This window comes from Sturnus vulgaris, chromosome 3 (assembly GCF_052056855.1).
Source record: "Sturnus vulgaris isolate bStuVul1 chromosome 3, bStuVul1.hap1, whole genome shotgun sequence".
In the NCBI taxonomy this organism is placed as follows: Eukaryota; Metazoa; Chordata; class Aves; order Passeriformes; family Sturnidae; genus Sturnus; species Sturnus vulgaris.
Genome location: NC_142245.1, coordinates 53,952,151 through 53,977,998, shown reverse-complemented (window position 1 = coordinate 53,977,998; position 25,848 = coordinate 53,952,151). Strand labels below are relative to the sequence as shown.

The following is a 25,848-nucleotide window of genomic DNA, read 5'->3' as shown; positions in this document are numbered from 1 at the left end:
AGCAGAGCATAGGTTATACAAATTCTTCATATGACAAAAAGTCAACAGGATTTCTGCATCAGGCTTCCTGCCCTAAGCTACAGTTGCTGCTGTTGGAAAGTACAGCCAGATCCCCCAGAACATTCATGGTCCACCACTACTTTCATGTGCTACCACAGCTTTCAGAAGCAGTGACTTTAAACAGTTCCTAGCTCACTAAACATGACTGAATCCATGCCTTCTTTCCTTCCCGAGTTTTAAAAGCCTGTTTCAAATAACATCATGCACATGTAATGGGGAGTTCAGGAACAGCAGAACATAACATCTCTAATGCAAAGCCACATGGCTATGGCCATTTGCTTCCAAATTCTACTGGTTTTGTGTGTCCTGTCCTCTCCCTCTGTAGGATCATTAGAGGAGCTCCTTCTTCATTATTTCTTCACTTATTTCCATGAAATTTCTAGTAATTTTCTTAGCTTTGAAATCTTTGCAACTCTTGATCAGCAAGTCAAAAATAATCTAGTGGATGGATAGACGAAGACAATATCATTACCAAGTCTTATTTTTGAAAGACACAAACCAAAAACACATTGTTGAACTTGTGCTGTTTCATAGGATAGTGTGTACATAAATACATCTAAAAAGTACTGTGGAGGTATGAAATGAGTCGCATGAGATCAGTTTTCCCCAGAGTTATTCCAGAGCAGAAACACTGTTAAACTGTACCAAAGCTCTGCAGAAATCTTGTTACTAAAAATAACACATGAACACTATACATACTCAAAGTGCTCTGCATGTGTTAAAATAAATTACTAAATACACTAATGAATAAATATGTGATATGAATACCAATACTTGGGTCATAAAGCTACTTTTTAATAAATATTATCTTGCTAAAAATTATTCTATTCACTTTATTTTAGTTCTAGACAATTTTTTCTGCCTACTAGTTACTTCTTGATTGTCTAATAATTAAACAGAATCATGTCAAACTTAAACTATCACTAGTATTTTGCAATTTAATTCCTTATACAAACAGGCATATGCTTAACTTTAAACATTTGCTTAAGTGCCTGCCTCAAGTAAGACTTAAATGCTCTCTCTTGTACAACACGGACAGCTCAGCCCACCTGTTGAGAACCTAGAACTTGAAAATGAGGATCTGTTATTTTACTATGAAAATAAGAAGAAAAATCCTCATGTAGGAATGATATAATCTACAGCTGAAAAAAAAAACCTGGAAAACCTGAAAATGTATCATTCAAATGCCATAGATCCATCTAAAATCTCAAGAATCAGCATGAAGAAACAGAAAGGCAAGGATAATTTCATCTTTATTTAGGTCTTAACACTGCAAGTAAGATTCCACTGGACTGGTAAAATTATTAACATAACGAATTTAAGGCAACTGTTACATAGTGTTACATTAATATTTCAGTCAGACTGAACTCTTCTTTAGATACATTCATGCAATTAACTTCTATGCTGGAATTTGAAATATATAGGATTGCTTTGTTTCCCTGTATTCGACCTATCTGATTAAGCTTTTCTCAAACAATACAGAGAATGGACTCATTGTTCTTCTTGGCAGAAGTAAAAAGATCTAATGACTTAATGGTTTAATGACTTATTTGATTCAAGAAATGAACATTGAGAATGCCTTGGAGGTAAATGTACATCTTATATGTGTATGTCACATGCAAGCATGGAGAAACTGAAGGTTGAAACATTAATATTATTCTTAGCTAAAATCATTTTCCTTCCATATAAAATCCAAAAATATCCTTGCACTGAGAAGTGGGCCCATGAAACTTCCTCCTTTCCAAAAGATTCCTCTCCAGGCCAAGCTCTGTTGGGGATGAGAAATCTTCCATGGAGCCATAAACAATCCTCTGTGTTGCCTCTTATTCCTCACTCCAATTTCGGCTTTTCTTTTCCTTCTTCAATACCTGAAAACATATGGAGAGCAGCTTTTAAAAATCTCTCAATAACACAACTGAAGGGTTTGCTTAGAGAGATTCCTCTAATGCATTAATCTTTCTTTTCCCCTTATTGATGCTGTTTCTCCTGAACTTGCTCGCATGTGTTACCTCACCTGCTGTGAAGGAAAAGAGCATCTGCACACCTGATGGCAGTGGTTGTCCAGTAATGAACTGCATAATCCTCCCTCCCTCCCTCCCATTTTCAGATTAGCCTGATCTCCTACTGCACGCCTGGCCTTTGACAGCTGCAGGGGTGTGGGTACACTTAGCTCCCTCACCTGCTCTGCTTACCTACGAGTAAACTAAAACAGATGTTACTACAGCTGAATCTAAGCAATCAACTTTGTTTGGAAAAAAAAATTAATAATTATGTTTCAGAATTCAGTAATTTGAAGCTTCTCTCCATTTCAACATTGGATTTTTAAGTATTTGCAGGTACGTCTCCCTTTTTTGAAAGTACAAGAATGAATAAACAATTACTACTGAGAGGATGCCTCTCTCTTCTTGTAATCGCCATTTCTTTCAGTAGTATCAGGAGAGCTGAGCTGAGTGTAGGGCTCCTTAAAGAACTTATTCTAGCTGCAGGACTCGCCTCTTTTCTATGGTGAGCAAAGCCTGGGCTGGGCGGCAGACTGTGTTTTTTCTGGCAATGGAAACATTCAGCTATTTCATATGCCTGTTCCTGGACAATGAATTACTACTGGTATCTGACAAAAGTATTGTTCTTCTGACTAAGCCCTCTCTGCCAGACATCTCAAATACAAATATTTCTTTTGGAGTTTTTCAGGCCTGCTGCATTCTGGAAAAGAAAGACTTATGATAACCAAAAAAAGAAGCAATGCTTGAAAATGCTGAGAGGAAAATCTAGTCACAAGTAAGATCACCTACCTGCTAGTGCAATATATGCATAGGTGGTAAGTACACCATAAATCACTTCAAAAACATAGTTAATGAATTCCAATACGGGAAACACTAAGACTCATCGGCAGTTAGAAAGCACAACTGCAGAGCTGCCTTGCTGAAAGAAACAACACCAAGACAAATGGGTCTGTGTGTTGCCAGAAGCCCAAGTACAATGGCCCTGGGTGTTGCTGGCACACCAGTGTAATGGGAGAACCACAGTTAAAGGTTTAACAACCAAAACAAGAGACTGGGACCAAAAGATTACAGACAGTTTACAGTGTTGCTCCAGAGCCAATCTTAAGTCTTCTGCTTTCTCTAGAAGGAACTTTTCCAATAATTTTAAAAGCTGTTTTATTTGCCTTTTTGAAAGCACCTCTTTCCTTTCTTCTGAAGCACTCTACTGCAGATGCATCAAATAGTTTGGCAGGAATGCAGATATCCTCAAAATTGTGGACAGACACTGGCTTGTACAAAGGGCAAATTTTTCCTTCCCTACCATGTTTGTGGTTTAACTTGGAAAAACTAACTGCAAATCATTTTGTCAGTAGTGAGGTTCTATTTAATGCATCTCCAGAGACAAATAAAAAAACTCCAAACCCAAAACAACCCCTTCTCACCCCAGAAATCTTCTTATGGCAGACTGTTTTGATTTGCAGTCTTACTGCTCAAAAGCCCCTTTTAAGCGTACAGTTTTCAAATAATATTTTCCCAGGTCTCGCATGGTGACAGACTGGCATAATTTTACATCTCTGCTGTTTGTGGTGCTCCTGCCACATGCTTTGGGTTAAGTTTGTACAAAGTGTTTCAAGCTCAGCAAACCAGCAGGTGACTCACAGCATTTTCTGTTTTGCAAGTGCTTGAGCCACAAAGGACTTGGGATCAATATTCCTTATCTACATGAAGGAAATGATGAAGAGGAAAATAATGCCCAAAGGGTAAACCTTGAAAAATGTTGGGAGAATGACCCAACTGAGTTAGCTCCTCTAGGGAGCAGGGCTGCAAGGAGCAGAGATTTTGTTATGCATACTTTGGAATAGTGCAGGAGATTTTCCACCATCTACTTATTCCTGGACTTTCTAAGTATATGTGATTCTTTACCACACTATTATTCTTCATACAGGACTTAATTCAAGTGAAATTATTCCTTGCAGCTGCCTTTTTTAGAAACATCTTTCTTGAATTAACTTAAAGAAGTTAAATAAATGTGAATTTGACATCAAACTGAGGACTGAATACCCATCTTGAACACTATGACCAGTGACAGACAATCCTAGAACAAAAACAAAAAGGCATTTTACACCTGGATGCTAATATGAGCAAACAGAAAGTAAAACTACTTTGAGCTTCTAGCATTAAATTCTACCTGGTATAGAAGGACTTGTTAAAGAGAGTTGTGTGTGCCATTAACTACCATGTGAATTTATTTCTCTCCAGTTGTGATTTGCCACAGCAGCTATTATGAATGTTGTTTGCTTATTTCATTCAATTTGATAAATGAAAGACATCTTTCATAGATAAAAGGAACCCACTTTTAATCTTGTATTTGTCTTATTTTCCCTTTTCCTCTCCTCAGCAATGGGTGGGCTAGGCACGATAGATGATGTAGACTGCACAGTCAAGTTTACCCTGCACTAAAGTGATCTTTCATTCCTGTTATTTCACTGACAAGAACATGTTCATTTTCCCTGAGTAAATTTATATGGCGAGGAAATACCTTATACCTAAAAATACTAAAAGAGTATATTTTCATTTCTGAGTCTAAGCTTACCATTAACAGCATTCCCACAGAATGGTACTTTGTTCTAGGTACATTTAATAGGTTCATCAGCTAATAAGTCGGTTGTAAATATCTCAGGTAATTGCCAAGAGCTCTTAAATTTGTAGTGTAAGTTATAAAAGAGAATACATATTCATAGCTCATCAGGCTCTCCAGCAGCCATTCTGTTCATCCGTCTGTTCTTAAGGGCAGGCAAGCAAGATGTTTCAGTGGACCTTCTGTCATTTTCCTTTGTTTTAGTCAGCTTAAAACATTCTACATATTTCAGAGAAACAGACTCAAGTCCTGATAGTGTATTTCACGAGATAATATCCCTAAAACAATACTCACATTTTTGTGTATCCCAGATGTAGCTGTTCAGGACTTCTCCCACCAAGTAGAATACGTTAATTACTACAGTAACAGCTGCAAAAAAGATTACTTTGACACCTGGGCTGAGGTGCTCAAGAAGTGGGTACACCCACACTCCTGTAACGTGGTGAATCCAGCACACCCTGAAACAAAACAAAAATAACAAGCAATGACTCTTACAGCCCTGTTTTAAAAAAGCAGCTTGGCCTGTAGGCTTAGCTGCTGTAACCCAAAAAGCAATTACTTGAAAGGCCTGCATGTTGCAGCTGAACTGGAGCATCTGGATGACATCCATCCATCCTGAACAGACATCACAAATGATGAAACCATGACTGATTTCCCACCTTCTTACTGTTTTGCTTTCAATTTATTATAAGCAGCTGGCCAGTTTTCATTTCTGATGTAGGGCAGGTATTTCCTCGCTCACTTACATTTCCGAGGAAACCCCTATTCCATGCCAAAGCTGGAAACTGCAGCAGCCTCTGTTCCAAGCAGGCTCTTTATCCTAAAAGCATTCAGGGTTCTACAAGCTCTCCTACCATCTCTCTCTGGTTTCTGCAGTATCCTACTTTCACTTCAAACACATTTGCGTTTTTCTTTCGCTTTTCCTTGCTACACATGGCAATCAGTTTTGGGTTTGCCAGAAGCATAGGGTTTAGATTCTCTTTGAGAGAAGAATTTCTTCAGCAACTGTGTTTTAGATTGGTCTTCCTTTTCTTTTAGTTACCTGCTATGATTTGGAATCTAGAAATTTTTCTCTAGGTAAGATAAAAATTGTTTTTAACGACCAAACAAAAACACACCTCAAAAATAGTGCCCAGCCCCACAGCCAATATACAGTAAAGGGAAAGGATTGATGGTGTTTTCTGGTGACACAGAGATTTTTAGCATTCAGCTACATTAGACATTGTTGGTACACTAACTCAAGAGACAATCTATCAGCTTTATTGCAGTGCAGCCTGAAGAAGCACTCCAGGTATGTGGTTTTGCTGTGTGTGGCTGCAGTGAACACCTCTGACTGTGTATCCTCTGATGGGATCGCTTTTGTGTTGAGATCTGATACAGTGAGCGGTGAACTCGGAGGGAGCAGAGAGAGTCCATACATTCCAGTAGGTGGAAGTTAAGAAATGCAAATACTGGCCAACAACTGAGCAAACATCTCAGAAGCTAACTGGGTAAAGTGCTCAGTGAAAGCAGGCTGGGGCTTTGCTGGGCTCTCTTCAAGAATGTAAATATTTTAATTTTTGACCTGGAAATCTGAGAGAAAAACTCACAGTGAAGCACAGCTAGAACAGCTGCACAGACTGCTATAGATGGGGATTTCCATGTCCACATGATCTGCTTCACTAGCTCATGTTCCTATTTGTTTAAGGAAGATTTTTGATCACAATAGTCAAAGGCTCCTAAAAGGGCAGAGACAGAGAAGTCCACACAAAACTGTTACCACTAAATTCTGTCACACAGGGAGTACAGAATCCCTGTTTAACAATCACCCTGGAAATGTACATGGTTGTCATAGCTTTCCTCCTCCTTGGAAAAGTTTTTATTACAGCCAAACCCTTAACAGTTGGACACTTCACTTGGGAAACTACATGTCACAGTAAATTAATCTGCATGATCTAAATGCAATTAAACTCCCTTTCTCCAAATCAGTTCACATATGGGAAATTATCTCTGTACTTTACAGTTATTTTTCCCAGTATTCTTCTGTGACAGAATTAACCTGACAAGATAAAATTATCTATGAAAAAATGAAGGGTTCCTGCGTAACCCATGGTAACAGGGGACACCATGATCCTTTTGATGAAAGAAAAAGATGAGACAGTTGGGTAGAAGGTAGTGGGATGTCCCCTACTACCAGGCTGGCTTAGCAGGGAATGTCTATTATCACCTAACAATTTTCAGTTTCATTTGCTTTTTTCAGTTTTCATTTGCTTTTTTTCTAGTAATCATTCTGTGAAAAACAAGCTCCAAGGAAAAAGACTGAAAAAGAGCCAGCCTCTTTTTCACTTATTTTCTCTGGTGTGATGGAACTTCCCAGGATTATAAAGTACCTTTACAGAGGGACTTTTCAAGGGACCTTCTAAACGGAATCTATGTAGACAACTTCATGGACCAAGTAGAAGTGGCTTTTACTAGAACACATTTATGCTAGAGAGAGGAAGCATTTTCTAAACCCAACCAATAAGTCACTGATGAGCTCCTACATGTCAGTAATCTCTGGTTAGTTCAGGCTTTGTGGACAGCTCACACAGTCTGCTCCCCGCTTCCCAGCAGAGGAGCCTACTCCCCGAGAGGTGATACTTCTTGTGCCTTCAGTGTAGCTGTTGTTTGCCTGTCCCTGGGATGGCCACAGTCAGAACTGCTTTGAGCACCAGAGGGACCAAGCACCACTCTGGAGACAACAGTCACAAACCCACCTGATCCTCCTAAAAATGAGCCATACCACTGTGCTGGGTACACTGGGGTGGAGTAATACTAGCCTTCTCTCCACTGAGCAGTGACACACTGACAGCTCCAGCATTGTCTGTACTACAAGCAGGAGCAGCAAAGGGACGACTGCTGCCATGGAAACCTCACCTGGTGGCCTTTCTCAGTGGGTTCACTCCTGCTGGAATACAGGCGGCCTGGAGGCTGCACTATAAAGGGCTGATCAACCATGCGCATAAAGCTTCCACACAAGAGTGCTGATTGCCAATGCTAATGAATGCCTTCAGTGCTGCAATTCCAGTAGCCATTACTCTTATCCAACCTCATTATTAGTTAAGCACAGGGAAGCATGCATTAAGATTTACTTAGGAGTGCAAATCTAGATCAAATTGAAGGGTTTGTTATTGAACAGGTGTAAAAAAATGTGTCATTTAGATAGAAATAAACTGAGGAGAAGAAGTTTAAACTAAAACTGGACTGGCTACTTCTCAGAAGATAAAATTAACCTGAACCTCCCAGTGATTTGGAACAGGTATGTAGGCATAACTGTCTATTTTAAAAGGTAAGTGTGTTACAGGTCATGGAGTTCATCTAGCCATTTGTTAGAAACAGTAAAAAGAGAAGGAATGGAAATATTCACACATTGTATCCAAATTAAAATGTCTGTTAAAAAAAAAGGTTGTTTTTAGAAATTTTCAACCAGTTGGTGTAGAAATCAGAAAAAGCTATTTGAAAATGCACAGTATTGCTTGTTTTTAACAAATCTGTCAAAAAATGTGACTTTGTAGCTGGTTTTCACTTCTACTGTACAGTAGTTGTTGTATACCTCTCCTACCAAAGTAATTAGGAGAAAATGAAAACTATGGAGGGAACATACGTTTATTCTATGGATATAGATCTTTTATTAACGAGGAAAACTAAGCACAAAAATTTGTTAGTATGTTGTGGTTCATGTGTACTGAGTTTAAATAATACAGCTCTAACAAAAGAATGTGCAAGACCTTAGTCCTGGTAGAATCAAGCTCAACAAGTGAGTAAAATGGCAGATGATAACCATGACACCTCATAAATTTTTTAATGGGAGATGTTGCAGGAAACAGCTGCTCCTTCATGGTGGCTGCTCTCAGCTGTCACAGTTCAGCAGCACTTTGTGGTCTGAACTCTCAAAGAGAGCCTCCACCCATTTTCTGCCCAGTTTGAGTCCTTCATCATAATCTGTAGTCATCAACAACCAGTCCTATGAGTTCTGGAAAAAGGGGCTGTTAGATGAGGGGCTATGTAACTTCTCAAGAGCAGCAAATGAAAGCACAAAAAATAATAATGCATGACATAAAATGGGTGAAAAGCTCCCAGTTCTCTTCCTTGTGACAGAAGGATCACCTCAATACAACTCAGAGACAAGAAATTCAAAACTGATAATGGAAATATCTTTCTGAATGATACGTAATTAATCTCTGGAATGCTCTACCCTACCTTTCAGTGATACATAACTGAAGTATAGATATACAAAAAAGTTTTGAAGTATGAAAGTCTGGAAGCCTACTTAGTCCACTCCTCTAAGCCCTATCATACAACTCTAGCAAGTTTCTGAAATCAAGAGATTGTACAAGCAATAAGAATGAGCACAATTATACCTAAGTTCAAAGAGTAGAAAAGTATATAAACCATCAAGACCAAAGGATCTAAGCATCTACATTTTGACATAAGTTTTGGAAGAAAACTCCCCTTGAAGGCTTGCTGTTTCATAATGGTCTGCTAAACTCTCCTGAAGCATCTGACATTAGCTACACCTGGAGCCTGGGTATATGACAATTCTCTTCTACGAATGGCAGTTCCTTTCTGGTTACTTCTTGCAGCAGAAAATCCTCTCCCAGATCTTCATTGCTCTTCATATTTCCAGTAACTGGCACAAAGGAAGGCTGAATCCTTGGTTCCAGATAAATCACAGACCAGTTCCCAGTGGCTACTCAAACAACAGAACATGGGAATTTTCTACACCTTCATTTAATGATCTTTTCCAGCATCATTCTCTTCCTTTTCTACAAAGAGTGATAACTTTACCCAGAGCTATTAAAATGTGGAATGTCTTCCAAACGAGGTGATGGATTTACAGCAGGTGAGACATTCAAAACAAACAAACAAATAATTTGTGGTTGTAGTGTAGGACCAATCTTGTGCTTTCAGGGATAGGAGCACAATGACCCACACTAAATCTAATATTGATTGACGTAAGGCATATCTTCATAACTCCCCCCAAAAACACAGGAGAGTTTTTTCTGCATCTAATCAGAATTCTTAAGATCTCGGCTATATTAAGATGCTGGGCTTCTTATATTAACAGCCAGCCAGACCTAACACACCTACATCAGGAATGTACATAGTTTAAAAATTTGAAAGACTAAAAAGTAAGTTCACTAAACAGTTGTCATTTAGGAAATAACAGCGATCGTCCCTCTTGTTCCATTTTCTTAATGCTGGATTCTTCTCCATTCATCCGAGTGAGAACAGTATGTGGGTCACAGGACACTCCTACTGGTGTGTAGTGGCTTATGCAGTCAGAAGTAGACAAGTCCTAAGAAACTGTAGCTGCAAATAATGTCACATCCAAAACATACTCAGCATGACATGGTGCCAGCATCCTCTGTGATGAACAAAGCTTAGCAGAAATTTGTGTTTATGTACAGGTAGCTACAATGACAGAAACATAGCAAATTCACTGCAAAGAGCTGTCATCGCTGGCAGTCATCTATTTTGATAAATAATTTTTCATTTTAAATATAGTAATGGTTGCTATGCCTTCTTAAGCTATATTTTAAGGAGCTGCACAAGGAAGTGAGAACATATTCCCCATGCATGTCATCTGTGATTGTGCTGTTGCTTTGACTGAAACATTTGAGGATGTGGAGGTGGAGGCAAGCCAGAAAGTAACAGTCCATAATGGCTATGTCAGACCTAACAGGCTGGGGATCCATACAGCCTTCTCTTGCTGAAAGCACTTCTGCCCTCCCACCCTCCTTCTGGGTCAGGTACAGGGGACACTAATCAACCCCTGGCCTATTTCTGATGCTTCTGTTTCTTCCTACTCTTTCCTGCTCTGGGCAGCTCCAGCTCCAACTCTTTTCTCCTCCTCTGCATTGTCTCATCTGTCATCCACTTCTGCATCAGCCTTCCACTCTGATTTCAAAGTCTGTTTCTCTCTCCCTCTCCCAGCATTCTCCACTTGCATGACTTCAGCTTTGAAGCTGCTGACCTGTGAGCTGCACGTTTCCTTATCCACTTCTCTTTTAACCTACGATTTTAATTCATTTATTTTACTTGCCCCCAGGACATTTTACATTTTTGTTTTTTCGGGTTTTTTTCTCTAACCACCCACTCTTCTGATCTTTATTGAACTTTTATCCCCAGTATCCCCAGTGCTCACTTCCAAAAGCGTGCATGACACCATTCCTACATATAAACCCTTAGCACAGCCTAGCAAAGCCATGTTGTGTCTCTCCTGCTCCATTGGCACCACCAACCTCAAAAATCCTTCTAGTTTCTCAATCCTGCCCTTCTTTATCAATATGACTGTCAATTCTCACCAAGCTTCACACTCTAACCCACCATCCCTCTCTTCTGAATGTCAAGGTTTGTCCTAGCAGTCTGTGCCAACATCTGCTCCTTCCGATCTTCCTCTCCTTCTATGGAGAATCACTAGTGGAAATCCTACAGCAAGCCTGATAGAATCAATCTCAAACTCATTCCAAATCCTCCGTGTACATTCCTTTCTTAAATTTGTTCAAGAAGAATTCAGCAATTACCCCATTTAAATGCTTTCCCTCAGTGAATCTACAGAACCCTCCTAAAGTCACTTCAAGAGAAACTTTATTTTCGAATGAAAGTTTAAAAGCTCTTTAAATAGTTTTATAAAAGAATGAAAGAATGAATCAACTCCAAGCTTGGCACATATAGAGCAGCTCCTAGTGGATTTGAGATAGCAATAAGAGAGCAGATCAAGTCTTTTGCTCCCAAACATGCAGCCCAGCATGACTACAGCAGTGGAGTCAGATTCTTAGGGTCTGTTTTTTTGGCATCCTGAAGTGTGCAAAAGTAGAGGGAAAAAGAAAACTATTTAAAATAAACGTATTTGTCTCAGTTTATTTTAGGGACATATTAGGCTCTGATATTAGTTACCATGAGGTCATTCTTGTTACAAGGAGCAACACATTTCTGGCTCTTTTCTGCTCCTTGACAACCAACTCCATACACTCATTGGCAGAATTTTCTGGTAGTACTGGCAAGCACTCTGGTTTTCTTAGCACTCTCTAGATTTAACAATTCAATACAAACTGTGACCTTTTCAAGCCATGCTAAATAAAGCCAATAGGCTTTTCCCATCTTATCCCATGACCTCGATCCTGAAAGTCCATGTATGGTCTGCAGCAAGCACTGCAAGTCTGTGAATGCTCTGCCAGTTCCTTGTGAGCTCCCTCTCACAGAGTGTGCATGAACTAAGTGTGCCTACTCAAAAACTCTTTGACTGAAGGGAGAGAATGCAAAAAAAAAATAGAAAAACAGAAAAGGCTTTTACTCTTCAAGAAAGGATGTTTCTCAGAAAACAAGTCTCTGAATCATACTCAGGAGACATCAAGTAATTTAGCTATGTTCTTCCAATTTCAGTGATGCTATTCAGAATTGTTTGCCAGTTTTCTTATTTACCAATTACACATAAAAAGGCACTTGCTGTTCTACCACCCCTTTCATACATGACAGATTCAGTCACATATGAAATAAAACAAGCTTTACTCTACTTGCAGTTGAAAAAAGCATTCACAGAATCAAACCTCAACAATATCCTCCTGTATGTTTCTTTCCAGCAAAAAGCACAACACAATACATAAAACATGTAGGATGGTAAGAAAGTTTCAGCTGAGATGGGAAGAGAATTCAAAATTCAAGAACAAGACATAGAGAACGTTTGATTAGCAACTGTCTTCACTAAATTCTTAGAGTTGCAGTAAAAACAACTGCAACTGAGGGAAAAACAGAATAGGCAGAAGGACAAATTCTCAAGTGGCAGATCCCCAAATTCTAGTTATAAATACACAAAACACGAACTAAGCCCCAGACCAGGACCCACGGTCAACCCTAGGTACAAAGGAAGGAAGTTCCACCAGGCTGTATGGAACTAGGTCATTTGCAGGTATAGTCTCATTTTAACACACTGTGCTAACCTTGAGGGTTCTGCCAACAAGAACAACAAATCTGAATTTAGCAATTCCAAGCCTTCTGAGTGTTAAGGTCTCTACTGCAATGTGGTCCCTTGGAAACAGGAAGACAGTGGATTTCAGCTGTGAAAAGAAGGCACACTCTGAATGAGAAGGATGAAACTCCTCACTTTTCATACTTTCTGGTAGATTTTTCCAACCTCTGAATATGGTATATTATATTGATATAATGGGACCAATATTTGGCTAGCAGCCTCAAGCACATCTTGGATGGTGCCTTCAACAGCACCTGCAGGTTGAAGAAAGGCAGAACTTGCAAGTGATGGCACAGTGTAGCTTTTGTCTGCCTCCTTTAACCTGCAAAGGCCTCCTTCCATACCAGTAGAAGGAGAAATGGGTTGTACGTGCATAATTTAGCAGGATGAATTTTTAAGACCGTCTCATCTCATTTACAGAGAAATCACAACTTGGAATAATCACTTGAAAGTAGCCCTATCCATTTTGGAAATAATATATGTGTAGGCAAAACCAAAAAACAGCAAAAGCAAAGGGAGATGACCATAGTCTGTGCCTGGGTAATTAGTAATGTGCAATTATTTAATGCAGAACCTTCTTCTCCTACTTTACTTGTCCTACAATTTTTTTAACCTTGTAGTTGCAGGATATATTTTCACTGTAGTAGGCAGGATCAAGTTAGACGAGCATCACATTGATACTGTAACAGATTCTTAGAAGATTTTAAGACACATCTGTTTTTATCTCACTTGTAAAACTGGATTGTTTCAATGTTAAATTCTTATTAAATATTCTGCATGTGTCTACTTAGATGATTTTGAGAAAACATGAGCTGCCAGAGGAGGTCAAGCCATAGGTAACTCTGCCAATGTCTCCAGGCACCATTAGAGGAAGGTCAAGAACTGTCACAGTTAAGCATTACTATATATGGGTTAAAAACATAATTACGTTTTCCTGAAGGAATAATTTTGGCATGAGGCTGCCCTTATCTTACAATTAAAAATATTATTTTTTTAAAGTAGAGTATGTATGTTTATAAAAGCAAATGGCATAATGTGGCTGCTGTCCTGGGACACAACATCCCACTTGAGCTGGATTAACAGTATTGTATGATCACCAAGTGTGTGTGAATATGTGTGAATAATGACCTCTCTTTCACTGGACCAAAGGGACAAATTGCACAGTCGAGGCACTGCGATAGTACTGCCTCAAGTCCATGTTACTCTCACATTAGTTTTATCTCTTTTGGTTGGCGGAAATTTTGGAAAATACCTTCTTAGCTGAGAGAAGGATGTTGTGAAGTGAAAGAAAGAATATGAAATGGGGGTCAGGAAATGCAGAAAGGGTAAAGGATAGATGGCATCAAAGGAGAAATATAAATAAAACAAAGGTTTAGTGAAAAATAAATACTAGGGTGACCGAAGTATATTAACTCTGTCATACAAGTCAGGTGCTTGATTAGAAACTGCCTAAAGACTTAATTTAATGTTGTGTAAGAAAGATTACTTCTATTTTAGTTCAATTTCTCACCAACATTTGCATTTCTTAAAACAAACTTTAGAGTGTTTAGATTACTGACTTATTCTGTAATCAATTTTACAGAAAGAATTTATGAACTAGTAAAGAAAAAAGACAGTGTTTTATCTTTTCTGTTGCTGCCTAAATACTGATGCAGGAAATAATTTGCCTATTCTAGATTTTATTTGATAGAACAAAAACCCCAAGCAATAAAACTAAGATCCAAGAAAAACATTTAGCTTGAAAAAAGGTTGAAAAATGTACCCTTGGAAAGACCACTGCTTACATGGGATTGTTCAACAAATTCCTGTTGTGTGAGGTTTGGCATATACTTTCTAAAAATATAAGCAGCTGGGGAAACCAGACAAAGCCCAGGTCTTGGACCAAACGAGGCATGCAGCGTGAATCTGTTAGCGATTATATCCATAATGAAATATGTGCCCAAATTTAGCAGTATAAAACCCCCAATACAATGTGAAAACACAGCATGCACAGCCCTTACCATAAAATATAGCCAACAGCGAAGGTGCACACTGCAGCCAGTCCACAGCTCCTGCTGGGATACTGATGATGTGTTGTTCTCATCTCGATTAATACGAAGGGCAAAACTGTTGTGTGCTGGAAAAAAAACAAAACAATGGGGGAAACCAGGTGATACAAATGGTTCTGTATATTTTCATTTCAATTCTACAATAAGAAACTTAATTTCAGACACCTGAAGACAATTCTTACTGGTTAGAAAGACAAGGTAAAGTAACTATAAAATTGATCAATAACCCAACCAGTATCATCTCTATAATGTTCGAGAGAGCAGAGGAAAACTGACTAACTAGAATGTGCTTTCCCTTTTGTTCAAGAATCCATGGCAGATACTCAGTGAGTAAAAAAGAAATGTACCATAGAGGGACACAGGTCCCAGCTCCAGTCTAGCCCTGCAGTTGCTCTGTGATCTCTGCCATATCACTTCAGTTATTTTGACCATTCTATTTGGAAGGCACTGCATCTGGTTTTCAGAGACTAAGCACAAACAATGCCAAATGAATGAATATAAATGGAGGTATTTAATGCTTCTGAGAATTAGGTTTCAATGCATCTCAATCTGGGGACCTGAAAACAGAGGACATATTTTTAAATGATAGCATCAATATCTCTGTTCCTCCATCTGCAAGACAGAAACAATTATGTTCAGAAAGGTGTTGTGAATCTTAATTTGTTAGTTGTGCAAAACTGTTTTAGATTCCCAAATGAATCATATGAAAGCCAAAGTTGTAAAAACCATTTTCAGCCACTTGTCTTTATTTAGCTGTGAAACTCCTTATTTTGTTATTTTCTCATACACATTTCTTACACTGCCCCTTCTGAGAAGGCCTGTTCATCCAATTAATGTCAGCAGCATGAAAAACTGCATCCAGCCTGTCCCCAACACTCAATGTCTACATTTCAGAGTGCTGGCAGGCATGAAAATATACATAAGCAAAGAACAAATGTGCCAGGAAATAAACCCCATAATTTCTGAATATACAGCTCACTTAAGACCAGCATTTGTGGTGACTCCAGAAACATACCCTGCCTTGCCTCCATGGGGCCAAGTTTTTGCTGGCATCTAAAGGGAATTATTTCAGTTGAGAGCTTAGCTCTAGGGCTCGGTAAGACTGACTGTGAGCTCTTCTGCCCACTCCACAGGAAGACCTCGAGGTGTAAGGATTGAAAGGGCAGTCTAAGTCCTAATACAGGTTCAGTTCTTTCCCAAGTACTTGATCACTAATTGGAAAGGAAAGTTATGGCATACACTGGCCACATTCTGCCATCATGTAGTTCTGGGGTATGCTGGAGGGTCAGATTTTTAAGTTTGCAACAATTACAATGTAAACCCATACTGACTTTCACCTGCATGCAGATAGGAAGGACATGGAGTAGAAATATCTTTGTGTGGATTACAGGTTCAACTGAGAAGAAACAGTGGGGTCTAAGCTTTTAAAAACTGCAAAGAAGAATGGTTTGAATGGGAAATGGTAAGATAATGGAAATGCTCTTGCTGAGAGATGTAACATAATTGAATTGGATATCTGCTCTGATTTTCAAGGCTTTAGTAATTAATGACTAGCATTTGGAGAATGTCAGGTGGATAATACAGCAGTTAGGGGAGATTTCAATTTCTTCATCTTTTAACAACTTGTTCCACCCTTTAAATGGTATAAATCAGCATCAAGGGAATGCAGAGATGTTTTACATGTGGTCTTCTATAAATGTGCCATCATTAGATGAGAGGTCTATGAGCTGCACAGGACCTTCAAAATCCATGATCAGGGACTGACAGCAAAGCAAGCCCTCGAGATCCACCTGTACATCCTGCGTCTGTAGGCGCAGTTGGAGGCTGTGCAAATGTCTCCTGCCCTGCCCCCATAATTTATTCAGAGAGAAAAACAGAAGAAAACAGTAACTATTAATTCCAAACTCCACCCTTGATATTCCTTGTACAATGTATTCTTGTAATCCAGTCATTTAGTTTTAACTCTACACTCTATTATGGATGATTGTTACAGAGCTTGAGCTTGGTTTCTCCATGTAAATGTTTACTGCTTTCGATATTGCTTGTTGATGAGTTCCTCATTGATGATAACAACTCAACAGCTTACCAATTAAAACACAGTTAAAATAATTTCAGCAATCAAGCCTTAATCTAAAATACTCTCTCCTTTCCATCCTCCCAATTCTTGTGGTTATATCATAAAATAAGTTATTCTTCTCCCAAATTCTTACTTCTGCTCTTTTCTAAAGGTAAGGGGTGGGGGCAAGGCAAATAATGAGCTGTGCCACTGAGGAGTTTGTGTACAAAATCCCGTTAAAAGTACAGTGGAATTAAAAGTGTGAGGAGAAAATCAGAGATGTGTATCTTTAATTTCAGTCTGTTAGAGTGAATGCCAATGGTGCATGCCAACACTGCAGTTTTACAAATTTGGAGTATGAACTTTGGTTTAAAATGCTTTTGTGAAAGTGCCACTCTAAAAAGTTGCTTCAGATCCTTTACCAAACCACAACCAAGATAAAATTTCCTTTCTCTACATTTCAGCTCCTAAAAAACCCTTGATTTAAAAAACATTAAATTTTGTAGTCTGGGATACCTTTTATTCAAACAATGCCAATTAAAACTCTAGACCGAAACATAGTGAGGATGATCAGGGGTCAAATGTGCTTGCAGTGGGATCCATCATGGCTGGGTATTCTGCAGGGGGCCTAAGATTTCATATCCTCTAATGTTTTTGCCACCTGATTTCTGAATAAACAGACCAGTGGCAATCTGAGGCTTAGAGAGAAAATAGCATTGATATTTCCCTGCCCTGCCTAAAGATCACACTGTGCCAATCAAACATACCCGACTGGTACCTCTGGGACTGATCCCTTTTACTTACTGGCACACAGGGGGACAAAACCACATTTCTCACCTTGTTTGCCAAAGTATCTCCTGGGGCTTGCTTACTTCAGAGAAGACTGAGGAATGAGGAAGTTCAAATAACATGGAGGTTTAAACAGTAAGGATGATTAGCTGCTCTAACAGCTTTACAGTAGTTGCCATTTTGCACCATTAAAAGTTTTTAAGAAAAGAACAAATACATAATTAGAGTATAACGACTAGTATAATATTATAAGAGTAATAAACTATGCTAGCACTACTAATTAATGCTATATTGATAAGGCACTTTTAATATGGACTGAGTAGTTACAAACAAAACTAAATTTTTACCTGGACATCCTACTCTTCTGCCACTCAGACCAGCTGCCCCCATGAAATAGTTTTGCCTGTATGACCGTGCTGACACAAGAGACTTGTGCTGAGCACTGCTGTGGCCACACTAGAGAGCACCATTCCCACTGTCCCAGAAAGGCAACCCTTTCTGCACATGTTCCCTGTGGTGACCCACAGGCTCAGGGTAGTCCCCAGCCCACAGCTCGGCCCAGGCAGCACTGGGGGAGATATCAAACCCTTTATCATTTGCAGGAGCTCTTAGACTGAGATTTTTCAGGGCTCAGTAACTGCATGTCCTTGCAAGAACACCTACCCTGTCAGCTTCTCCAGCTGTGACTGTGGTGTTTTCTGCAAGGTGTCCTCGCAGCCACAAATCCTTTTATTCTCTCGGGTGCCAAGACAGCAGCCCTCAGACCCATTTTTTACCCCTCTCTGAAGGATTCACCTGCCAAGACCACTTTGTGAGCTGAAGAGTTGACCATAAGAGCCCATTACCCAGTCATGGCATTGCCCTCCTCAGACCCCTCACTGCCTGCCATTGTTGCTGGAAAGGCAGCTTTGATAAATCTTTCTGCTAGGAAGTGCTGGTCTCAGCAGAGTAGAAAGCCACAACTTCCTCTCATTCTGTGTCTACCACATGGCATTGCTTTCCAAGGACCCATCACCTATAAGTGGTGAAGAAATATGGCTTGCCAAATCTCCAACTGCTAGGAAACAGAGAAACCAGCACAATGCACAGAGCCTGGAGGAAATGTGCAGGAAGATTATCATACAGAGAATCTGATCCACAAGACACTCCGGAGACTGACTCCAAAGAAGCAACCTCTGAGTGAAGCTGAATTAGCACATACTATAAAGAAAAGGCATCTTGGGATCTTGCAGGTGGATTAATTCCTAGAGCCACTGTCACGGCTTCCTGAGAGAAACTCTGCTCATTAATAACTCTTTAAAAGATATTACTAAAATATATACCACACCCTGCATGGTATATATGTGCCTAATGGCATTTGAGACCAGAAAATCACATTACAAATATGCACCATAACTGCAGTGCTGGCTTGGGAAGCTGAGCTTTGATGGAGGACTGTGCTTCCCTGTTTTAGGTGTGTTCTGCAACAGTTAGTTGGAAAAAAAGATTTTATGCAAATTAGGTACATTAACAATGGGTTCTGCAATAGTCTTTAGGCAATTAAGTGCTCATTCTTGAAAGTCTTTCATCTTCAAAGCAGTAAGTGCAGTAAGTGCTGCTTTTTTTAACACTGGTTACAACAGTACCTTACTTGGCATTTCTCCCTCCCTTAACTGTGTTTTAAATGGAATCCTAAAACTTTTCAAAAGGTGCTAACTTGACTGCTTTATGTATTGTATCATCAGCACAAACATGGTAGTGATGTCTTCCCAAGTCATCATCCTGATCTGCACTGACTGTCCAGAACGACCTTTATGACAAGGAATTCGGTCTACAAAGGCATCTCAGATGCCCAGGTAACTTGCAGAAGTTCTGTAGGAATGGTTAAACTGTTTGAGGATCACAGAAATTGTGATTATAATTCACTTCAACCAACAGACTGACTTGTTACTCAATTTGATCAGACTGAAAACTACAAGGTATAGGATATTTTAGTTCAGTGGAAATACTGGGCACCTCTGAGGCCTACATCATGACATTCAGCCCATGTTCTTAAGAGTCAGCAAAAGTCCAGTGATAAGAAAGGGGGCCTTGCAGTTTTGATGTCCACCAGCATTTTAACTGATGGACTGAGAGCCTCCTGGGAGTACTGGTGTGCCCTGCAACAAGGAGGCTGTAGATAGGTTTTCACCCACAGAACTTGTGCAGCCCAGGACCTGGAGGCTACATCTGCCATCCAAAGCTGTGTCCATATCAAAGCCTCTGCCCTGGCAAGGGCATCTGCTTAAACATCTGCTAGGGAAACTATCCTGCAGCACACTACCACTGTGCCTGAGACTTATGCTGGTATAAATTTGGCAGTGCTCCCCTTCTTTGTACCCTTCTGTGCAAACTGCTGTGCTTTCTGGCTGCCTCTGCTTTCTTTTACAATTTGCCTATAAAATATAGTTTCCATCAGCAAGATGTTACCCTTCCCATTTTTCCTGTAAACTCGCAACAGGATTATGTTATTAAACATCTTCTCCACATCAGAATGAGTGAAAGTCTGTCTGCCACTCTTTCTTGCCTCTCAGGAGTTTGTGCACCTTGAGACAAAGATTTTACAGAAACCAGCAGCAAACTGACCTATGCCTATTCCTCTAAATTTAAAACCACTACTAGTGTGTTCACCCTGGAAACAAATACTAATAAGCCTAAAAGTCCCTACAGTTCTAATCAGTGCCATTTATAGAGTAACAGTAGCAATAAAGCTCATTTTTCTGCGTGGTCCTAGCAGAGTACCATGGAAAACCAGATCAGGAACTAGTAAAATAGAGGCATGATTATGATTAACTCCTTGAGAAACTTCTGAGAAAGAAACAGCTGGCAAGAGAGTATTTATGTGTCGTCTGAAGGATGATACCTTCTACCAAGCCAGCCTAATCCATAAAGAGAACAGCAGGATATCAGAGCTAGGTGCATAATAAATTGGAATCCTTGAGTGAGCCTGAGCCCTTATGAGACTGAAAGCACTGGTAGCACTTTCCCTCTTACAAATGAGAAATTATGACTATTAAATGAGACATGCTGATGCACAGGATGCACTCCAAGGCAGCCACAGACGACTCACTAATTGTTATGGTAGGTTGGAGGGAGGAAGAACTATTACATGACCTAAACAAAGACCAATACCTTATAATGCCACAAAACACACAAGAGCCAAAGATAACCATTTTCAATCAATATGAGAGTGTTTCTTTCTTTGAAAAGAAAATTAACATTTCCTCTTTAATGCTATTCCCTCTTTTCCTCTTTTCTGCAGAAAAACATAGTGGACATCTCACTCCTGACTTAAGAGGATTTGTATCACTTTCTCCACGTACACCTGATGTTGTCAGCTTTGTTCTTGTTTCTTCAGACACATGCAGTATATACTGTATATTGAAATAGCAGTGTCAATCTGATCTCACCCTCTGACTGTACTAGTGTTAGGGAGGTTATATATAGGTGTTTATCTATAGAATTTCCACAGTGCCAATCACTAAAGCACTTCAGAGCCTCAAAAGCGTTACTAAACATACCCTCACAGCAGCCCTGATCTGTAGAAGCAGGATATCCTATCCTCATTTTGAAGAAGGGCAAGATGGAGATGGCATGCTTCACTCAAGGTCACGTAGGGTAGCTATGGAGGAATGAAGAACCACATCACATTTCTCAGTTCCATTCCCAGGTGTTAGCCTAAGATGAGCAAGCATGTATAGAGAATTAACAAAAAATTGGTATGAAAGCCAATCTAATCCTTTAAGTTTATAGTTCTGAGACATCTTGGCCCTTTCAGCATCTATCAGTTGTTACCCTGATTGACCCCCTGTCCTGGCTCCCCTCCGTTTTTGGAGGCTCCTTCAATTGCCTCCCTCTGAGCTGTCTGTCTCTCTTCCATTTCAGCTCCTGCTGCTCCAAGCTGCTTTCTAGCAGCTCACATCCTTAATACTCTAACATGACACACAAAATCTTGGTCACTTGAAACAAGATGAGGGTAGGGACCAGACACAGTATATACAGTATAGCAAAACGGTAAAACCAGTGCCATATTGCCAAATGGAACAGCATTGCTGTGTCTTTAATTTTCTTTAACTTTGTTTAATTCAACGTAACTACTTTTAATGCTTGTCACGTATGCAAACATTAAACACAAGCCAAGTCCAATGTCACATAAATCAATGCTCTCCTTTTGCTGGGATCCCTTAGTCAGGCTTTCTTGTCCATTCTGTGCCATGCCCAAACTCCCCAGTCTGCTCCTGCCAGCAGGGCACTGCTTGACCCTTAGCAGACTTTTAAAATACAAGACAATCAATAAAGTCCTGGTCCTGTGCATTCAGCCATGGCTGAGCAAACCCTGCAGACCCTAATATACTTCAATATAATTTCAAGTCCTTATTTTTGCCAAGGAATCCTTAGAAAAAACACACTACTAACAACTTGGAATATACACACAGATACATCCTGTGCAAGAGGCCCTCATTAATCACAGTGTTATGCAAAGTAATTTTTCTACATATTTTTCTCAGTTTACTTGCCAGCTTAACCACCTGCCCTACAATTTCTCCAACTACTGTTTGCAAAAAGGTTTATCTAGGCAAAGAAATATATTGTTGTCTCTTAAAATTATCCTTAAAATCAATGTTTGTACACACACACACACACACATACAGAGATTTTTACATGTGCTACCAAGATTTAATTTGCATGAATGAATATTTGACTGCTTTTCCAGGTCCTGCTGAAAAAGTGCTTTAAAAATCATTGAGCCTCATGTATTCCTAGCAAAAAAAATCACTAAAGAGATCCTGAAGATGTACTTTACCAGTAGTTTAAATCATATGGAAAACAGTATTTCTCTCCCTAAAAAGTGAACTCCTTCCATAACATGACTCAGAGGCCTCAAAAAGGGGAAAATAATTCATATCAATATGTTTTCTAAATCTCTTTAACTAACTTGAAAAGTTTATCAGTACATAAAATATTCTGTATTAAATTCTAACATCTCGCAATCTCCCAGGACTCGTACTAAGGCTTTCACAGAGGGATATTTTTGGCTTCATGATAGCAAAGTATCTTCTTTCTAACCTGAAAACATTGGACTCTGAATCTGTCACTGGTCCAGGACCAAATATTGCTTGTCCTGGGCTTTGGGCCAGTATAATTTGGGGAAAGAAATTCCACATTTGGGAAAATAAAAACCCCCATTATTTCTCAGTTTCTTTTTCAAGTGGTGACTCTTTGATGCTATTCGGAAATCTAAAATCTTGGAAGTGGTTACTGAGGGACTGGATTTATTGGGTGTTGTGTAGGTGAGGTAGCCAAAGGTCAAACTTTGATCTATCACATGGTGATTGCAACTATCTGCAATGTGGTTGAAACAATTTATCTCATAGATATTGTTATTATCTTTATATCACTATTTCTTTGCATTATACATGTAAACTCCTTTAGCAAATAGCTCTAGAGGACTTAACCTCTTAAGCTTTTTTGTTGTATTACAGAAAGCAGTAGCAGACTAAGGTGAGAACAGTTTTACTGCTGCACTCAACAATCTGTCTGTCTGTCCAGTTTTACTGGACATGCATTGCCCTAAGTCTTCTAAACAGCATGTACTCCACTGCAAGGCAGAGGTGCATGCCTGTGCAACAGCAGCTGCACAGGAGCAGCTACTGCCGAGTCACCCACAGACCATGAAGAGCCATGGCCAGGCACCAAGGCAGCTGCTGGTCTTGCAGAAGGCCAATGCTGGGTTTATTGGCATCACCAGATTACTAAGACCAGGAGCAACTAAGGCATGTGTTGAGGTGCAGGGAAGAGGGGGTACGTGGTGGGGGCACAGGGAAGCCTAGAGGCATGGTCTGGGTTCCTGCATTGGTTGGAAGGCAGATGGAGTAGCAGGTATGGTTGAAAAACTTGTTGAGGGAGAAAACGAGTTTGTGCAAGAAGGCAGGGGAAGAACAGAGATATAGCCCTGCTTGTGAGTCTCCTAGAGCTGCTTCTCCTCTGAAAAGAAGGCACATGAGCAAACAAGCCTGGGGAACATCCTGAATGAACACCTTTTGCCATGAAAATGCACTGACATTCCCTACTTGTTTAACCCACTATATGACACACTTTATTTAGGAGAGTCATTTTGTTTTAAATCCAATTAGTTGTAAATGCTATTGTTCATCTCAAAACACCTGTTATTTTGATTGAAAGTAAAAGCCTACACACCATAGTAAAGAGAGCGATGTCAGATACAAAGACATTACAAAATCTATAGCCTGACCCTTTAAAACCCAACTTGAACCATCAGATTTGACTTATGAGACTAGTAACAATAGTGCTTCATGCAAAAAGCATTAGGTTAAGGCTGGATCAGGCTAAGTTGCCAAACACACCCTGGCATAATTAATCAAGAATATTTCAAAAACAGATCGCCTTCAAGAGATTATTGATTTCCTGTCATGACACGTTTTCCTCATGAGGTGCTACAATGCTATGTATCTGAGATGTGCTGGCGTGTATTTTTCAGTGACTAAGCCTTGATCTATCTTTCTGGATTCCTGCCACTGGTGTGCTGACATCTGCAACTACTCATGTTTGACAGTCTCATGCATGAGCTATGTGACTTCCAACTTGGATGGGATTAGTATAGGAGACTTTCAGAATACTTCAAATGTAATTGAAAGCAGATAAATACAAGGGTCTCAAGAGGGTGGCATGATTTTTACAAATGGAATCACATTAAATCATGTGTATAAATGCTTGGACTAAGAAAGATCTCAGTTCTAACCAGTATAGCATGCAAGAAAGTGTTTGTCCTTGTTCTTAAATATGTATGAATCCTGATAACGTCACTTCTTTCAAAAATCCAAATACAGTGCATGGCTGAAGTGCAGTTTAGACAAGCATGAAAAGGTACACATTTGGGGAGAAGGGCAGGAGAAGAGGAACGTATTCAGAGACTGACAGGTGCTCTGCCTTTCACCCATGCCTGTACTAAGGCATTCATATCTTCTGTGAACCATCCCTGCCAAGAGATGAGAGCTGGAAAAAATATACATCATGTAACTAAAGGTTATACTGTTACAGTGTCAAATATCAGTAAATTACAAGGGATATTTTCTTTTAGAGTAAAATCCAACTACATTCCTTACACATAACACATTTCTATTTTTCTGCTTTTTTCTCAGAAAATGTGGACATTGATATAGTAATCTGCAAATGTATTCTGTATTTACTGAATACTGTAAAATAGAAGATGCAAATAAAACTGACGTTAACACTGCTGCAAAGAGTTTATCTTTCACATTTCGTTATTTTTTTAGACTCTGAACTCTGTAAACATAAGTAATCTTGCTTTAACAAAGATAATGCAGAGCTTGATAAGAAAAAACAAAAAAACCTTTCACTGGGAAATGGCCTTTCTTTCTGTCAAGTACCTTTTTGAGGATTACAATGATGGGTAATACATAGACATAATGAGAAGACACTGATACTGAACATAGTATCAAAGGGCTCCAAGACGATCAGGTTGCAGAGGAGCTGTGACATCCTTAGTATTAAAGCTATGGGCTTCTCTGGGTTCTCTTGTAGACTCTGCCAAGTCTCTTTTCTCTTCAGTTTAATGCTGGTCTGCCTGTCTCTGCTTTCCTCACTTACACCTCTGTCCCCAGCCAGGCTGATCTCACTGAGCTGTCAGTGACCTGCATGGCTTTTGTATTTTAAATGTGAAAAAGGAAGGAGAACTGGAAAAAAATGTGATTCTTCTTACTACATAGCAGTATTTTTTCTAGCAAGCAGAGGAGCAGAACAACAGCAGTCACCATGTGTAAGGTGAGTTGTTGCTGGGAGAGCAGTGTGTGCACAGCAGGGTTGCAATGGGATGAGTGGTTCTATGTCTTGTACTCAGGAGAATGCTGAAGGAAGGAGGACTTCTGACTCTGCTTGGTATCATAGCTCCTATCATGGAGCAAAATCCTCAAGAATTTCTGCTCCAGTCTTCCAGATGAGGTCCAAGGTAGTTAAATAACCCTTGGTTTCCTTCTCACGACCCTGATAAATGTGGCCTAAAAAATCCATTACTTTGGTGATGATTGTAGTATCATAATGCATTTTTTGGTACTAGAAATTTTATTTGTATTCCCCTATTGCCACAGGGATTCAAGACAGAACTTCCTTTGCAGTACCTGCTCATGAAGCAGTGCAATCAGTCTTCTGTGAAGTTTTGTCATGTATGCTCCAGCTGGTCTGAGCACTTTGTGCTGTGGGATGGATGCCAGCACTGAGACAGAGGTCACCCACAC

General features: G+C 39.6%; 1 protein-coding gene across 1 annotated transcript in view; it reads right to left on the bottom strand.

Annotated features, from left to right (window-relative positions):
- Positions 1-1,295: 1,295 nt before the first annotated feature.
- Positions 1,296-25,848, bottom strand: part of AIG1 (androgen induced 1) — a 123,082-nt gene continuing 98,529 nt past the window's right edge. The window contains exons 4-6 of the mRNA XM_014888616.2: positions 14,665-14,780; positions 4,972-5,135; positions 1,296-1,928 (exon numbers count right to left, since the gene is read on the bottom strand). Of these exons, the coding sequence (XP_014744102.1) occupies positions 1,891-1,928; positions 4,972-5,135; positions 14,665-14,780 (318 nt within the window). The 3' untranslated portion in view covers positions 1,296-1,890. The remainder of the gene's footprint in view (positions 1,929-4,971; positions 5,136-14,664; positions 14,781-25,848) is intronic.